This window comes from Mya arenaria, chromosome 5 (genome assembly GCF_026914265.1).
Source record: "Mya arenaria isolate MELC-2E11 chromosome 5, ASM2691426v1".
Lineage (NCBI taxonomy): Eukaryota > Metazoa > Mollusca > Bivalvia > Myida > Myidae > Mya > Mya arenaria.
The window spans coordinates 65,979,371-65,998,317 of NC_069126.1; the positions used below are offsets into that span (position 1 = coordinate 65,979,371).

The 18,947-nt window shown below is 33.5% G+C and overlaps 1 protein-coding gene across 1 annotated transcript; it reads right to left on the bottom strand.

The window, feature by feature from the left end:
• Positions 1-1,965: 1,965 nt before the first annotated feature.
• Positions 1,966-18,914, bottom strand: LOC128235423 (intraflagellar transport protein 57 homolog). The gene is made up of 11 exons (XM_052950244.1): positions 18,800-18,914; positions 14,478-14,642; positions 13,849-13,957; positions 13,187-13,240; positions 9,298-9,416; positions 8,712-8,805; positions 8,184-8,261; positions 6,272-6,391; positions 5,247-5,513; positions 3,987-4,053; positions 1,966-3,672 (listed from the first exon to the last, which is right to left on the bottom strand). The coding sequence occupies exons 2-11, from the start codon at positions 14,636-14,638 to the stop codon at positions 3,506-3,508; spliced, it is 1,236 nt and encodes a 411-aa protein (XP_052806204.1). The 5' UTR covers positions 14,639-14,642; positions 18,800-18,914; the 3' UTR covers positions 1,966-3,505.
• Between the last annotated feature and the right edge of the window lie 33 nt (positions 18,915-18,947).

The window sequence follows — 18,947 nt, forward strand, 5'->3', positions numbered from 1 at the left end:
TCTACGTTTAATTGGCGGGCTTTTTGACTCACTTTGGAGGGCGCTTTTGGGCTTGAACTTGGGTTTGGCTCACACCACCGCTATGAGTGAGGCGGACAAAACTTATATCCCTCCCTACAACAATATAAAACATACGTCCTGAGTAAAGCTTTCCAACAATCATTGTTATGGCTAACCAACAATCATTTCTATATTTAAACATAATTCCATGTCTTCAACGTTTACAAAGAGGGTGGTACGTACTGAGAAATTCATCTCATTGTGTTTCTCGACACTTTGAACACCTAGATGATACATTTAAAAGCACTAAGTAAAGAAGTGTAATGGCCTGGTCAAGCCATAATGCAGCCAATTGGGGCGGGCAGACTTTCATAAACTATAGTAAAACAAAACTTGGGTGTGTCGGAGTTTAGACACTGTGGTTCAAAAGATGATGGAGATTGTTAATGGTTGTTTCATAACTTACAACAGCTTACGCCTACAGTACGTTTCATAAGGTCTTTATTATGGAGACAGATAGTAGATGTTGGAGATTAGTTAGAACTGTTTAATATTAATATAGTCAGATATTAGAGATTAGTTAGAACTGTTTAATATTAATATAGTCAGATGTTGGAGATTAGTTAGAACTGTTTAATATTAATAAAGTCAGATGTTGGAGATTAGTTAGAACTGTTTAATATTAATATAGTCAGATGTTGGAGATTAGTTAGAACTGTTTAATATTAATATAGTCAGATGTTGGAGATCAGTTAGAAGTGTTTAATATTAATATAGTCACAGCTTACCACAAATTCACTAACACGGTTGCCTAGATTTAAACTTTGCAAGAAAAAAGTCTCAGAATAAACTGATGACGGACTATTTGGTTACCATTTGGATTATTACTGTCCAGTTGGATTCTATGAATTAATGAAGGCCAAGTACCTTATCGTCTTAATAAATATATCGTGAAGTTGGCCAGAAGAGTTATAAATACTTCATTGATCGAGGGATTAGAAATTGCAAATACTTATACTAAAATCGTCCAAATTAACTTTTTACGTCAATATCGGAAAAAAAAGAATAAAATTTGCTCGAAATGCATCATTTCCGACTTGGAATCGTTATTTAAATTTATTGGGGGAGTACCCCAAACCCACCTGCCAACATTTTAAACCATATACTTCTTGGTTATGAGGGACGGGCGCATGTCAAAAGGTTGTGCCCTTAACTTACGCCTCCTCCAACGTCAATTCCTATCCGGCATGCTCTTACTTAATTTGTTTCCCGAAGATATCTTGATTCCAACCTCTGATCAAACAACTGTCTTACTTATTTTGCATATACATATAGGTGATATTATCTATGCACCTGTCAATTGTAACCACTGCACCCAGGTCCGGGGGTATACCGGGGATATGGGCTGTGTTTACCTTCCAGGTGGCCACGCAGTGCCTGGTGAATGCGGTGGTTTTGTCTTTGCGCCAAAAATGGCGGGGATGGGCCTAACCTAGGGTCCCTGGGGTGCGGGGATTTTACCAGCAGTTTGTTCCCATTTCCCCGGCTATCCCCGGTATACCCCCGGACCTGGGGGCCGTGGTTACAATTGACTGGTGCATCATGCTCCCTCTCAAGTGTTTTACTGTATGAAACAAGAGCGCCGCGGAGCGAACGCCAAGGCTTGTCAATTATTGCTGCTGTTGTTGTTGTTGTTTTTGCTGTTGTAAGTGTTGTTTTTAGTCAAGCAAGGTGCATAACTTAATACACGAAATTATTTACGCCATAGTTAGTCACTTATTATACATGTGCGCATTGTCTATGGCAAAATGTTAAATAAGTTTCATTTGAATATCTTGGAACGGTTGTTGAGTTATGGCCAGGGGTTTTGCACAACGGCGATGACACGAAGGCAAAGACAATACCTCAACTGTTTTTATTGACCTAACGCTCACCTTTCATGCCAGGAAACAACAGTATGAAACATTCATTTTACATCTTTAATAAGGTCATAAATAAATTTTATTTTCAATAAGTTTGTGCCGTATGGAGCGAATTATTTTAAACAATTTCAATCATGTTGGATTCCTGCTTGCTTATTAAAATACAACAGTTTTTTTTTTCTAATGAAAACAATTCTGGCCACACAGAAGTATAATACATAAAATAATAAGAGGATTAATCAGTATTTTTATTTTTTGATTTGAAGACATCATATAAGTTAAGATAATCAGTAGTTTTCATCTCACTACTCACAACCTGAGTCACAAACTAATTAGATTTTTAAGTAATAATAACAAATCACAAGTAAATGAATAAAACATATATATTCAAGATCTAACACAGATCTTTTTCTTCAAAAAATGGACGGAATTGTAACATTGAGAATATTCTCAACAAACTGGTCTCTCAAATAGAACATGCTCTTCATGTTGAGCACATTTACAAGCATTTAGTTTTAAACACCAGGCCCAAATTCTAGAAAAAATCCCTTATAGCAGGATGAAGCTAAACTAAGCTCACTTTTTTGTTTTGGTGTAATTGTGTAGTATATTCATTCTTAGAGTTTTAGGAAGGAAAAGAAAATTCATTTTTATTGAGTAAAATGAAGATTAATTAAGAAATTTGGCTTAATGAAATATACTTCTTGAAGTGAAGAACTTTCGAGAAATTTCGGCCAGCTCATCTTAACCATAGAGTACCTGGTTGTCATTCAACTAAACAGCATTTTGGTCCCAATTTCAGGAATAACTAAGCTATAAATTACAAGCAAAATTTCAAGCAAATTTCAACAAAAAAACATTCTCAAAAATCTTTGTTAAAGAATATCTTTCTGACATGTTCCCATTCTATGTTAAATTAGTGCTATATATTTATACAGAAAACTTCACAAAACAAAATTCTAAGTTACCTTAGTCTAGAATAGAATCAATCATCACACAGATATGTGTATTTAAAATTTGATATAAATTAATGTCACATGCAATACGTAATTTTACTTTAGTAAGACATCATTTAGTTTTTCTTTCATTTAACTCACAAGTTCTGGTAAATAATATGAGACAACCAACATGCATGTTGAAATTATAAAACTATGACGTACCATTTGGGTTAAAAGTCCCTTGAAGCAATCAGAAGAATCCATCTGATTTAGAGAATCGTAAAGTGCATAAATTTAGAGGTCCACCAATAAATATGGAGGATATGCAGTTATATATGTATACTTTGAGGTGCAACTCTATATCATAAAGAGATATACATCTACATTAAACATATCAACCTTAAGAAGACAACCTAAGACCGAAATGGTATGTCATACAAAACCAGATCTATAAGTCAAGCCGTCCTCTCAGTATGAGGTTAGGGCCACAATGGAATGTACAAGCTTGCTTTGGTATGTCTTGTATTAGTGTAGGTATTTAAGTTGCCACTGTGCTATCAGATTTTTCATTTATATGACTTCAAATCATGTCTAAATCACTAAGTCAAAAATAATTTATGTAGGTCAAACAGCACAAACTCTCCCTCAGTAAGAAGTTGGGGCCGCTGTGGTATGGGCCTGTTTGCTTTGGGACGTCTTGTCTTTGAGTTTGGCCTGCAATAAAATGTGTTCCACTACACCCATCCGGATATCCATGTTTGTATTTTCCTTCTTGAGTTGGCCAATGGCCTGCTTTATCTTCACCAATGGAGCTGTAGGGAAAAAATGGTGATGATTATATAGATAGGTTTAGCTAGTTTTAAAAAGGACAGGGTGTTGCAGAGGAGGTACAGGGCGATATGGGAAAAAGGGGACATTGTAAAGGGTAGTACAGAATTCTCTCTGTAGATAATTTCCTCACTCAAATATTGGTCATTTTAGTAATTAAGCCCCATTAAAACACATTTCATTACTAAATTTTGATTTTGGGCAAAAGCTATCATTCTGAATGCTATAGACCTCCTCACCCAACAATGCTGAACAATAAATGAATTTAGTCTTATGGTGCTATTGAAATGTGACCTACCTCCGTCCGTCATACTGGATCCACGGTCATCCATCTCCATCTTCACCTTCTCCAGCTCCTCTGACACCTGAGAAACAATGGTGACAATGTTAACACACCTGACAATGCTGACAATGTTAATACACCTGACAATGTTGACATAGTCACTACACCTGACTGTGTTAATACACCTCGCAATGTTAACAATTTCATTACATTGTCTTGACAATGTAACTAGTAAACTTAATACATCTGATAATATTGTCAATGTTAATATACTCGACAATTCTAAATTGTTTCCCAGTTTAATCTTTCATCTTCAATTCAAATTCTGATACTGTTTAAAATCATGAATAAAATGTTGACAAATATGCAGATTCGATCTTAAATCTACTCAAATGAACTTTTTTCAAGGTTTTGTCATATACACTGCATTTCAATAATTTGTATAAGTAAAGTCCAACTTAAAGACCATAAGAAAAGGAATAAAACAAGAGGCCCAAAAGGGCCTATGCTCTACTTGGTTGGGTTTGTGTGGTCAGCATCACTGTTTTTGAAAAGAACCAACCTCTTATGGATATCTGAATACTGTACAAGTGTCATCGAGATACACTCAAAACTGAAAACTGTATCATGTTCACAAGCATTTTTTACACAATAGCATTTTTTTATACCATCAAGGCCCATAATCTAATCATTTCAAGGCCCATAATCAAGGCATGCAATAGCAAATCTAGCTGGTTTTCGAAAGGAACTGAGCTCTAATGGATATCCAAATACTGTACAAGTTTCATCGAGATACAATCAAAACTGAATACTATATTGTGTTAACAAGCAATTGTTTACACAATAGCATTTTTTAATATTATCAAGGCCCATAATCTAGGCATGCATAGGCGGATATGGCCGATTTTCGAAAGGAACCAAGCTCTAATGGATATCTAGATACTGTACAAGTTTCATCGAGATGCAATCAAAACTAAAGGCTGTATCATGTTAACAAGGAATTGTTTACAGGCGCAGTGATTTTTTATACTATCAAGGCCCATAATCTAGGCAAGTATGGGAGGATCTGGCTGGTTTTCGAAACGAACCGAGCTGTAATGGATATGTAGATATTGTACAAGTTTCATCAAGATAAAATCAAAACTGAAGGCTGTATCGTGTTAACAAGGAATTGTTTATAGACGCACGGAAGCACATACTATATACACATTACCATCGTTAAGCTCTTCTGGCCTTTAGCCAGTAGAGATAAAAACAACAAACAAGCATTTATACCTCTGCCAATAGCCTTGACCTGTCAGTAACTCCACCACTCGCTTGACGATATCGCTCCTTAGTTTCTGCAAGACTATCTTGTGCCCCTCGGAACTCGGATAAATGGTGCTCTAACTGGTTATTGATGTACTTTTCACGACTAGAAATCTTCTCCAACGTCCGTGTGATCTCGTCATGGAGTTTGTCTAAGTAGGTTTTCGTCTCGGTGAGGGAGGTTTCAATGCCATCTTTGTGTTGGTGCATCTGTTCGACATGAACCCTCCAGTCCTAGATATGGGTAAACAAATGGTGTATCATTTCATGTAAACAAATTTACAAATGAACCATACTGAAGTATGATAATGTAATAATAACAATTCAAACATGCAACTGTTTGAACAGAAAAGTTCATCTGAGCCTATCCTAAGAAGGTTATTCACTGCTAACACTTGGGTGGGATGTTTGAAAGTATAATAAAAATACTTAAAACACATATTTTGATATTTTCTACATATTAGGTGCAGACCAAATTAACAAGTATTTTTTTATTATATGCTTTACAGTGGTTTATAGAGATAAATCAGTGAAATAAAATTTCAAACAGTGAAAATATCAAATAGATATTTTTCACTGTTTTGAAATTTTAGCACACTCTCAGTTCCAAATCAAATGTCACTGTGCACTGGGCTGGGACACCATTTCAATGACAACATTTATGGAATGATGTTACGTACCCATACAAATTAGCATGTTTTTCTAAAGAGTAATTAAATGACTTTTAACTTCAATTTAGGCATATAATAAAAAGAAAATTATTTGTTTCAGTGTAAGATGGCAATATATTTCACCCTGTGAACACCAAAAGTGAATGTTTCAAAATATATCATACACTGATAGTAATAACCCGTACATTAAAATTTAGTATATGCATGGTAAGACAAGATTGTACAACATTTACCTTAAACAATACAGACTTCATATTATACCAACATTTGTATCAGACCACATCATTTTTATGACAGTTTATTTAAGAAAAAGTATCTGACCTTGTTATCTGTCCTAATGGTGACCTTGAGTTGTGGTAGAACCCGTTCCACTTCCATCTTCCAGTCAGCTGCATCTGTAGTGGATTCCATGATCTCCTCAGGCTTGGATGTCTCATCATTCTGTAAGATCAGATGTCAAACACTTGTATTCAAAGACTCGGATGTGTAACCTTTCAGGAGTTCTCAATATTTGACCTTTGACCTACTAAACCCAAAATCCAAAGGGGTCCTCCATGCACAAATGTGCATGCTAATTTTAAAGTCTCTACAACAAGTCATTTTAAAGCTATTGATTGAAAAACAACAACAATGTAATCCCTTTGTATCTGTAATGTAACACAGGTGAAACTTAAAGCATTGCAAAGCATTGAAAACACGAACTAGTTCAGCAATTGTCAGTTTTTCTCCGTTGACCAAAGATTTACATGTCACTCAAAAATTATCTTTGGTCCAGTGATGGGTGTACTACACCAGTGTACGAAATTCGGCTTTGAATCCACTAGCCCATTCGGGCTACCAGAGAGGAAATTTTACTAGCCCGAAACCAATTTCACTAGCCCAAACTTAAACACTTAAAAGTATCACTCGTTCGGAATAATTTTTGGAAGTATAGATACGATTCCGCAACGATTCTGATCATCTAATCAAGCACGCTCATACAGTTTCAATAAATGCTCCCCAATCTGAACAATGCGTCAATAATAAATTATAGTCATACATATATTAGTGTTGTCATCAAAAGTTCAGTAACTAATTAAGTGTTCAAAAAGGTAATACGAGAAAAAAGAGAAAAATATTTTCTGGACATATCATTTATTTAATGGAAAGAGTTATGCATGTACTATAAGTTTTGTTATCCAATGCATCCTTGTCAAATCTGATATGCACCAGCGATTGTGCAATGACATTTTTCTCTTTTCAACTTTCAGTTTCACTCTCAAGTTTCAGAAGTAATAACAAAAATATATCGATGTTTATATTGCCAATATTCCTATAATTGTTCTTTAAAAATGAATGGCAAAGCTATTCAAATGTATAAAATAGAACCTTAGGCTTACTGTACTGTACACAGACAACGAGTTAACTATATCCGACAGTTCTCCTTTCACTTTGATTAAATTTGTCAGGAAGTAAGCGGGCACCTGTTTCCTCCGCATTTAAGACAACTTTTGTAGAATGATTATGTTCTGTTCGCATTTAAAACTTTTTTAGCTAATAAATAAAATATATTTAACTGAAATAAATAAAATATCAATGTTGATATTGCTATTTTAGCATTGTTGATTTTCATAGCCATCGTTGTTGTCGAAAACTGCCAACTTTATCCGTTAATTTACATAATGGGCGGAGTTAATGACGTCATAGAGTTTGACTGCTGCTAATAGACACAGTTACTGGTTAGAAAATGATCGATAATTACTAAGCTTTTTTATCATCGTGAATTTCGGCGAATCCGACTTCGCCGTTGTCAAGGCGACATAGTCGCTCCAGTCGCCTTGAAGGACGCATACTTGAATAATAAGGCTTTGCGTATAAAAAACACGATGCGTAACGCGTTTAATTGGCAGTTTTTTTCTAAATTACATAAGGAAAAAACGGTAGCCCGGTCGGGCTAGTTTCTGTGCAAAATCGGTAGCCCCAGCTGAAATTTGGTAGCCTCGGGCTATCGGGCTACTGCGAATTTCGAACACTGCTACACATATGCTTACATTACAGTTTTTTGTATGAAACAAACAGCTTTTTCATGTACAATATCTTTTACATTTCCAAATATAAGACTTAAAATTAACCTTCTTTGGACATGTATTGGAGTAAATTGTCTTACCTTTTGACTTAAGCAGAGACAAAACTTGAAATGCTGTTGATAGTAATACAAATTACCAGTAAGAAATGCAATGTTTAGTTTCAATACCTTCTGGTTGAGTTTGCGGAGACCCTCAAGGTCCATCATAGGTTCATCATCTTCAAACTCATCCTCGTCCCCACCAGCCTAAGGAAACAAATATCACAATGTCATATTCATTGTGAATAAATCATTTTACCAATAAATCACTTGATTCAATGCTTGCCTTATGACAAAGTCCTCAATATTTTTTCAAAAACATTATCCATCAATTTTTGACTTCTTTTTTTTTAATTCTGTAAAATGATCATTGAATGACGAGGGTAAAACTCCTTTTTAAACAGCGTGAAAGAAGCAGTGAATCATGACATAATGCAGCCAGTTGGGGTGCTAGCAGACCTTAAAAACTCTAGAAGACAAAAGAGCATGGCATGCCAATGCCAGCAGATGCCTACATTCATCCATTTTATTTAGCTAGTCAACGGTCATGACACCGCAAAAAATTAAATCAGATTTATAGACAAAGGCTACTGTATATTTAATCTGACGCAGTTGACAGTTCCTCGACAATTTTCTTTGTTAAAGACGTAAACTTACCCCAAATATGTTGTCTTCCACCTTGTTGAGTGTAAGCTCAGCATCATCCTCAACAATGTTCTCTTCTTCCATCTCCTCCTCTGGATACTCCGGTCTGGAATGCAAAAATGGTCAAACTGTTGATCATGGATGCTATGAAGTAGTACGGTATATTATATATGAATTGAAATGGTAGCAAACTAGATCAGATATAACATCAATCCTATTTCCACTGATTTTTCTTGTGTTTTGATGATTCAGAATAAATCAAACTGTGATTAGTCTGCGACAAGAAAAAAGGTCATTTCATGCATTTGGAAGTTCCATATTATTGAATAATACAAAATTTCAAGTTTTATGTTTAAACAAAACACACTTTGATTACCACCATGACCTCTAAATCATGTTTCACAATGGCCACAATCACACAAAACCATGACAATATATTTCTTCCTTACATCATTTCAACAATGCAAACTATTTCTGCTTGTCATAATGCAATCATGAAGAATTTCCATGAGTACCCTTTCTAACTTTAATAATAAATTATGACTATTTTTTTTGTTATGTTGGCTTGATGTACACAACTCCAGATCAAATGACATACTTTCCCCATCTGAAGTTTGTATGCTTCAATGCCTCGTCTGCGAGTCTGTCCAAGATGTACAGACAATGTTCCCCAGCGCCTTGCTTCAGTTTGGAAGGAGGGAAGTCTACAGAGTAGTTCTGAAACAACACCATTGAGGAGTGGTATTAAGAAATAGTCTGTATTTCAAATTGGGCAATGCAATTTGGAACCAACAAAAACACAGACACTTCTGAACATGGATGAAAACAGATAGAAAATCCCAATCCTAAAATAAGGGTTTCGGGCTTAGATGACATGTTGAATACCTTTCTAAAGCAATCTTTATCCCTTTCAAGGTACTTCTTATCATTTTAAATGCAAATACCTTAGAATCAATCTTAATAACTGAAAGCTTTCAATTCTAATTTCAAGATTTAATCTTAATATTTAACATCTAATGTATAAAGTCATTATGATAGAATAAAATTGAACCTTGTTTGAGAGACATTACACACAGTATAAATACAGTAATTCTCTTGCACAAAAGGGCTGAAAAGTATTTACAAATTTATGATGTCTTAATACGACCTGTTATTTTCTGAAATTATGGCCAAAAAAAGAGAGAATGAAATCCCAATAATTTGGCATTTTGAAAATTGACCAAAGCAGTCATATAAATAATTTATCATTCAATAGCTTAGTACATTACAGTTATATTAATACTTTACATAATTCTATTTTAGTAAAATTTTATTAATGATTATATAGATAATAACCTTTATCACATGTACCAATATCAATTCTTTTACAATGTGAAAATACAAGAATGTGTACTGCAGAAAGCTTTAATTTCATTAATTTATAGTCGTCTTCATTAATTTGAATAAAATACCAGGTTATAAATTCTTGAATAAGTACGTGGATTTGCACAAAACAAAATATAAATTAAAGCCTCAGGGCCCAGTGTTTCAGTAAAGATCGTGAGACTTGAGATTGTAAATATCAAGGCTTAACCCAGTTTTAAGCATTAACTGAATTTCATTAAAAAGAGTACAATTTTTTTATTGTCTATGGATTCTGCCAGTAACATCTGTTGTTCTCTGACCACTCTTAAGCAGCATAAGGTTTAAAACTTAGATATCTTTTTGAAACAGGGCCCTCGAGATTACATCAGTCTTCAGTTTAAAATAGCTTTAAGTAATATATATTTACACAATTTTCTAACTAAAAAGCTTTACAGAGTACATAGGACATCATATTTTTAATTATAAGCAATTACAGTCGAAAGTTGTCGAACTCTGTAATTAATCTTGGTTTTCTGGTTATGTCAAACCTTTTTTTCCTTGTCCTTCTGTTTCTTTATAAAACAATTTTACTAATGTAGATTTTTTTATCCTGAATATTCGCTATATCTAGGTCATATTTCAGTCACTGAGGTTAAATTTCACACATTTCCTTCATTCCTTATATCGAAGTGCAGGTTAAACTGAAGGTGACAGCTTGCATCATGTTGCTTAATTAGCTTAAATCCTAAAATGGGCACAGAATGTATCAACTTCAAATTGTGAGATGCCTGTACCACTGCTCCTGTCACAAATTCAGAAAAGGACGGGTATAAAATCCTTGGGTACATCTGAATCGGCCATGGCGAGTAAGGTTACGAAAAGGAAATTGTCAGCAAAATCATAAATTGAGAGGTACGAAGTCATCATAGAAGCCGAGAATTTCCATTTTTATTTCTAATATCAAGTTTGCTGTTTTCAAAACTGCAAAATATTACAAAATGGCGGATGTAAATATCACAGAGAACAGAATTTCAACGTGAATATGTCGGTTTGGTGCTACATATTTTGTATTTCGGTTATATCAAATGTTTGTTATCTCAAAGTATTTCCGAGGGTCAAAACATCATTGCAAAAAACGTTTTGACTGTAGTACAGTACTATTCTCTTTACTAATAATGCTAATCTTCATGCTAATATCACACAAAAGTTAAATGTTATATTGAAAATAGTTTGAAATACATGTACAATATCCCCCCCTTATTTGTCCAGCTGGACAAATTACCCCTTGCTTTTAAACTATCTGTTATGTTGTATCTAAGTAGAAATGTTGTCATTAAAATGTAAAAAAGAAATTCTTTTCAGCTTAAAAAATACATGAAGTGACATGAATAAATTATGGGGAATATTGTTTGTGTTGGGATAGTGGATTTTGGTCAAGGGGGGATTTCGTCTGTGATGGGATGGTGGAATTTGGTCTGGGGGGATTTATTTGTGTTGAAAATGGTGGAATTTGGTACAGGGGAATTTATTTTTGTTGAAGATGGTGGAATTTGGTCCCGGGGGATTTATTTGTGTTGAAGACGGTGGAATTTGTTCCAGGGGGATTTATTTGTGTTGAAGATGGTGGAATTTGGTCCAGGGGGATTTTTTCTGTGTTGGGATTGTGGATTTGGGTCCAGGGGGACTTTGTCTGGGTTGGGATGGTGGAATTTGGTCCAGGGGGGGATTTTGTCCATCTCCCTATATGGTTAAAATACAAATCTGTTTAGATATTCTGCTCTAACATGAAACTCTACATTGTATCCATCATAAGTTAACACTGCTATTAAAATCTCTGTTGCAAAACTAGCAATTTTTAATCTAATCCCCAAAACAAAATTTATGAACAAAATTTTATAAAAATTAAAAATTAATAAAATGCTCTGTCCTAACAGTAACTAGTTAGCTTGTTAAATGAACTACTGAATGGCATACTTACATTTATAACGAAAGTGTCAGGATTGGAAGGATGATTGCCAGATTGTTTTCGGGTCTTTTGACCCTTCAAATGTAGGCAAATATATGAGTAAAGGACAAATATATGAGTAAAGGACAAATATATGAGCAAATATATGAGTAAAGGACAAATATATGAGTAAAGGACAAATATATGAGTAAAGGACAAAAGAGACAATTTTGTGCAGGAAACAGCAAATGAAAAGAAAGGTAAAGATACCTGTTGACAACCTGTAAAGCTGAGGCTAAATGAAGTAAAGCTAACAATTTTGAGCCAAACGTTACAAGAACTTAAACTTACTATTTTTGAGCCCAAGGTTAAAGAAATTAAAACTCAGGATTTTCAGCCCAAAGAAATTTTAACTTAACATTTTTGTCCGAGGCAGTTAAAACAAAATATTTTGGAGCTAAAGATTAAAAGAACATAAAACTAACTATTTTTGAGCCAAAGATAAAATAACAAAGTTTGAAAGAACTTATAACTAACTCTTTATGAGCTGAAAGTTAAAATAACATAAACTTATGATTTTTTGCTAAAACTTTAAAGTTTAAAACCAACAACAACTATGTCAATACATATTTAACTTAAACTTTAACTATTTCCATACCTTATTTTCCTTATTTTATGAAAAGAAAATGAATGTTTTGCAAAGAGGCAGGGGCCTGTTTCATTAAAAATCTTTGTCAATACTTGCAAACTCTTAAATTCATAAGGACATGATAAAATGCAGTAAGTTTGTTCTTGTTTTTATTTCATGTTTTCAGCTTTGTTTTCAACTTTAACACTGGTCACACAAATATACAGCAAAACAATGAAACTCTGGCCCTATGATAATTTCACTTTACTAATATCTTTATTGAAACAGAGGCCAGCATTTTAGTGAACTATCAAACATTGAATCATTTTTAACATGTAGATACTGTTAACTTATTTACTGAAATGGCCCATAAAATGTGAACAGGTACCTTCAAACTAAACAGTTCTAAGATTTGTTAAAGTATGGGTTCACAGTTAGATGTGTTCGGCTTTTATCACTAACATTAACAAACATAAGCATTCCAATATAACAGATGTGCTTTATGAAATATGAAAGGGTGGGAAAACACAAATGGGTTAGGGATTTGGTTTACTATTTCAAGGTACTTACAAATTTCTTAACTTCAGCAATGATGCCAGAAATGGTGGCATTTGGGTCATCATACTGAAAAAGAATGACAAAGGTGTGATCTTTTAATGAAAAAAAACACTACAGAATGTAGCATGAATGTCAGAATAGAAAAAAATATAAGTTATTATTACATATTTCAACAAAATATAATTAAGATCTTCTTTAGATCAAAGTATGTGGTCGAATAATCACAAGACAGAAATCTGTTAAGTTACATGTATCATCAAGAAAAAACATATATCAGAAGCATGTCAACTATTTCATACAATGGGCATATTGTTCAAATTGAAATAAAGTTAATTTTTGTTAATGACATCGTTGCAAACTTTTAAAGGTGAAATACTATATACTGTGTTCACATGCATTTAAATCAAACAAGCAGAAATGAAACATTGTCTCAAATGTCATGTACCTTCAATTTCAATGCTTACAACAATGATATTAACTATGTTGTTAACTTCAACAAAGTTCACAATAATTTAAAAAAGTACTAACAACAACAACAACCTTTATCATTGGTGATTACAAATCACAGTTATAATCAAATGCATTATGAAATAAGTGGAAAAGAAAGTTATGATATCTTTAATTATGGCTTTCTAATATCACGCAAGGCTCGTTGGTATTTTCATTTGCCATACCTCTTGTGGCTGTTCAAAGTCCCTTCCTGCCAATCTCAGTAGCCAGGCAGACAGTGATGTGAACATGAAGAACTGCTCTCCAGAATTTGTGGCAATAGCAAAATAGTGCCTGGGAAAGTCAAATGCTTTTATTGTGTGAGTCAATATTTTTAACAACTTAGTAAATTGGGGGATTATTTCATCTAGCAACTGGCATCAGTCTGGGTTATTAACAATGGACAATGTAATATCGCCTTTTAGTAACACTTTGATTCCTTCAAGACAAATCACTCTAAGATTGATTTTTTCTTCTATTCTTTATGACAAAAGTAGAAATGTATGCATTATTTTCACTGACAAATGCACAAGTTCCATGATCACAATTGTGACACTTTATGAGGCCCTATTAAAATTTCTTTGTTGGTAAACCATTTTTAAAATCAAACTCGTTTCCCATTCATCCATTTACAAGTAAAACCAATCTGGACAAAGAAACTTCTTGGGCCTCCAATATGAAAGTGAGTGAATGGAAAAATGCAGCTATACAGTTTCAGAACTCTTACTAGGATCCCAGCTGTAAGGTTTATAATTATATTTCTATTTAAAATGTTTGTACTTAAATAAAAATCACTCTTAGTAATTTAACTAACCTGCTAAAATTCTTCATGTTGAGGGGTTTGATAAACTCTGTTTCATAGTTGAGCAGTCGTAGCTTATCTAGGAGTTCCTCGTTCACCACAAACGGCATATACACAAGACCTGGTCCACCATCCTCCACCGACTCCTCACCACGACGCTTATCATCTGACATGATGCTGGTCAAAAAAATAATTTGTTTGGTCAATTTTCTTACTTCTTGGCTCTGAACAATCCCTTCTCTCTCTCTCTCATAGCTTAAAAAGGTACTTACCTTTTATCAATGAGGTAGTATTCTTAGTCATTTAGATGACCTGATGTTATATCTTATGATTAAGAATGGCTTGTTTGCTACGCTCACTCCTCTCATTCTTAATCATTAAGATTTTACTTCAGGTCATTAAACTATTACACAAGAAAACAAAAGCCTTGTGAAATATAAAGGTGACATTGACTTTTAAACATCTAACATTCTGAGCAGATATACATTATAATAATAAATCCTTCCAAGCAAAACTGATTGATACAAGATTTTTTTTGATGAAATCTGTTGAAAATTTGAACCACCTAAAAGCAGTGTGTTTACCACATGATAAATGATGTCATACATGCCGCACACAGGGAGGAATACATAACAAATGTCAAAATGATTAAAAGGTATCCCTGAACACTCGTTATTGTTGCTACTGACAAGTAGTGTTATCTGCAAAAATAAGTCAAGAAAACCTGGGAGGAAACATGTTACATCCGCCTGGTTAGTCTAAAATAATAAACGCGTTGTACGGGATTCCTCCAATCCCTAACATCTAAACGGGTTTGTGCAAAAACTGGGTGGGTTTGAAAAATATTAAAATTGTATTTAGTGAAGTATTTTATGTTTGAAATGGATAATAAATGTTTATATTCATATTTTACCATATAAGTTCAAAGCTTTTTTGCACAAAACAAGCATTAAACACATGATCTACCTTTCCAATAAAACGAAACTTGACTGACACAGACAACAATTATGCCAAGCGGAACAACTCGACCCAATCGTAATAACTCGGCCACCTCCGACAAGCTTTGTGATAGACCTCGTAAATACAATCGTAACAACTCGGCCATGACCGAAGTGCTCTGATTGTTGTAAAACTGTGAACTGCAGCCTTGCTTGATGTTTTGATAGAATGAAATGAAGAAAACCCCATCAAACTCATAATTATTTGTTGGATATTTATATTTTGTGCACAGAACTAATATAAAATAACATTATCTAGTAATATTTCTTGTTTTATGATACATTTTGGACACAATATGCTTCAACCCGGAATCCAGATCGGAACAACTACCCAGTTTTGATAAAAAACAATTTGTACGTGAAGGATTTGCCATATCAAAAATCTTTAAAAAAAATCTGTCAACGTACAATTCTTTGGACTACCACCTGGTTAGCTCAGTTGGTTAGAGCACTGTGCTAGTGTTCCTGCGGTAGTGGGTTCAAGCCCCGCTAGTGTTCCTGCGGTAGTGGGTTCAAGCCCCACCCTAAGTGCACTTTTTCTCTAGGTTTACTTTACTGGTTTCAGAAATTATAGGCAGGAGTTTATTTAAAGTCTATGGGGGAGGAGTGTAGTGTGTGTGAGGGTAAGAACCAGCAGCCCAGTTAGCTCAGTTGGTAAGAGTGCCGTGCTAGTGTGGGTGCGAGCCAAGCAACGGGAGCACTTTCCCTCCAAGGTTCCCATCATCCTAAGAATGAACATTTGAATATCATTTAACAGAAGTGAGACAAGTGCACTCCTCTAGTAGTGTCTGCTGTCATTGCCTCATAACTGATTCTTCATAGTATTGAGACAGAAGCAGATACATCACTGAATATTACTGACAAGTTACATGTAGACGGGTTGGTATGAAATGCATACAACAAAGAAATAGTGTAACGCATACAACATAGGCAAAGAAGGGTTTTCACATTTGCATACAACATACACAAAGAAGGATGTTGAGAAACGCATACAACATAGAATAAGTACAAAAATATTGACAGTGAAATTTTATTGTTTAAATCAATAAATTATTATGTTTATGAGTTTAGTCAAGTGAAAAATAGTTAATTCACTTTATTTTTGAATTTTGCTTTTAGAATTAAAACCTAATTGATTGTTTTTTAAACTTCTTGTTTTGTTTGAATAGGGAAAAGAACCTTATTTCAAATCATTAAAATTGGTTTAATGGTTTAATATCTAGATTTATAAAGAAACAATTTATTATTTCTTTTATGAAGACTTTGAAATCGGGGAAAGTAAAGACAGAGTCCTTGGATAAATCGTGTTATAGTGTTTTCTTTTCAATAAAATGAGTTGAGAAATAACAAATATACGATTTTCTGGAGCAATTAAAATGAATGATTTAAAATCGTAAAGATGTGTGTTTCCCATATGTGTAGAATCTGTAGAAACTTTTATTTCGTTTATTGACTATCTTCTTCTGATCTGTGTATCTTACTCAGCTTCTGTGTATTGATCTTAATCTTTATTGACCTATATGCTGTCTTGTGACAATCCTTTGATTTCATTTATTGACTTCCTTATTATAAACTCACCAAAATTCTGAGACAATACTCCTATTATCCATGATAGCAGGGGCTATGCAATCGTTTGTTTGTTCTTTATTCACACATCGTTGATTTAAGAGATGCCATAAAGATAGGTGTTAGGTGACAAATGAAAAATATATAATGAATCATGATTATGTCATTAATGAATCATGATTATGTCATTTGGACACCTTATGGCAGACAATACACATAAGTTATCTCCAATAACTGGTATTTTACTGGACAAGTGACCCTTTATTTTATTGGATAAATGACCCCCACCAATCTGTATATAGTACACAGCTTCTGTGTATTGATCTCAATCTTTATTGAATTTGATGATTTTGTAAATCTAGACAACTCATTAAGTTTAACGCCAAACTAAAACACAAAATTCCGGGAAAGCAAAAAAAGCCTTTTTTCACTCTGCATTAACGCCAAAATTACTCATTAACATGAAGGACTCCAAAGCAGGAAAAAAAAAAATTTTCATTAAAGTTTGAGGCAAATTGAATTCATAAAATCCCTAAAATAGAACCATTACCAGAAAAAGAAAAATGTGACAGCTTTGTATATCTTGAAAACATAAGAAATTATAATGAACCAGTTTCAGAAATGTTTCATACTGGTCAACCTTAATTTGACTGTTAATGACAAAAACTTTACCAAAAGCTTTCTTTGAAACATATGGAAGCAGCACATATTTTGTATAGAAAACATTTACTTAGTACGTAATACTATATAATGTCTCCCACTTTTCGGTGAGGATGAAGAACGGTGGAAATATAATTTTAAAATGGACCCAACAATTTCTCCTGCATGTCAAATTCACCACACCCGTCAAGACCAACAAATATTGTGTTAACACACCTTCAGATAATTCAACAACCACTGAGGAATTTCTATGTTTTTCATGCAATATTTAAGTAAAAAATTACTCAGTATAGTAAACAAATAAATGTACATGTAAACTCTTTACATCCCACATGCTTCTCTGTTGTATTCATCATTTTTTTTATAATATATTTATGCAAATGTGTTGTTCATTTTGGATACAATTTATAATTGTTACATATAATTTACAATAATTCTTGAAAATACATGTATGTCTTTTATCAAATACCAGGTGCTTAACTTTACTTATGAGAAATTATTTATATCTATTTATTTTATATCTGATGTATTGTAATCATGCAGTGTGACATGATATGTTTTTGTTTCATAAATGTGCTTATATAGTACACACAATGAATACAATCTTTATTTCATCCAATTGCAAAGTTTTCATAAACTTTTTGTTTCCTTCAAGCTATTAAACCAATTTTAATGATTTCATATAAGGTTCTTTTCCCTATTCAAACCAAACAAAAAGTTTGAAAAACAATCAATTAGGTTTTAGTTTTAAAAGCAAAATTCAAAAATAAAGTGAATTAACTATTTTTCACTTGACTAACCTCATAAACATACTAATTTATTGATTTAAACAATTATATTTCAATGTCAATATTTTTGTTCATATTCTATATTGTATGCGTTTCTCAACATCCTTCTTTGTGTATGTTGTATGCAAATGTGAAAACCCTTCTTTGCCTATGTTGTATGCATTACTCTATTTCTTTGTTGTATGCATTTCATACTGCGCCCATGTAGACTGAGTTATGTGAACACTACAGTATTACAATAGATGTAAGGAATCATGTGTAAATGAAAATGATTGTCCATCTGCACGTGTTTTCATGATTAAAAAGTAACAAACAACGGTACCTTAAATATTTTATTTAAAATCTTCTGTAAGTCGATTAAAATATGCGTAGCAACTCTAGCAGTTTTGCATTGTTGACAGTCGGTGAAAATATGTCAAAATTCGGAACTATTTTTGTGGAGCTAGCATCCTAATATTTTAAAGAAAATC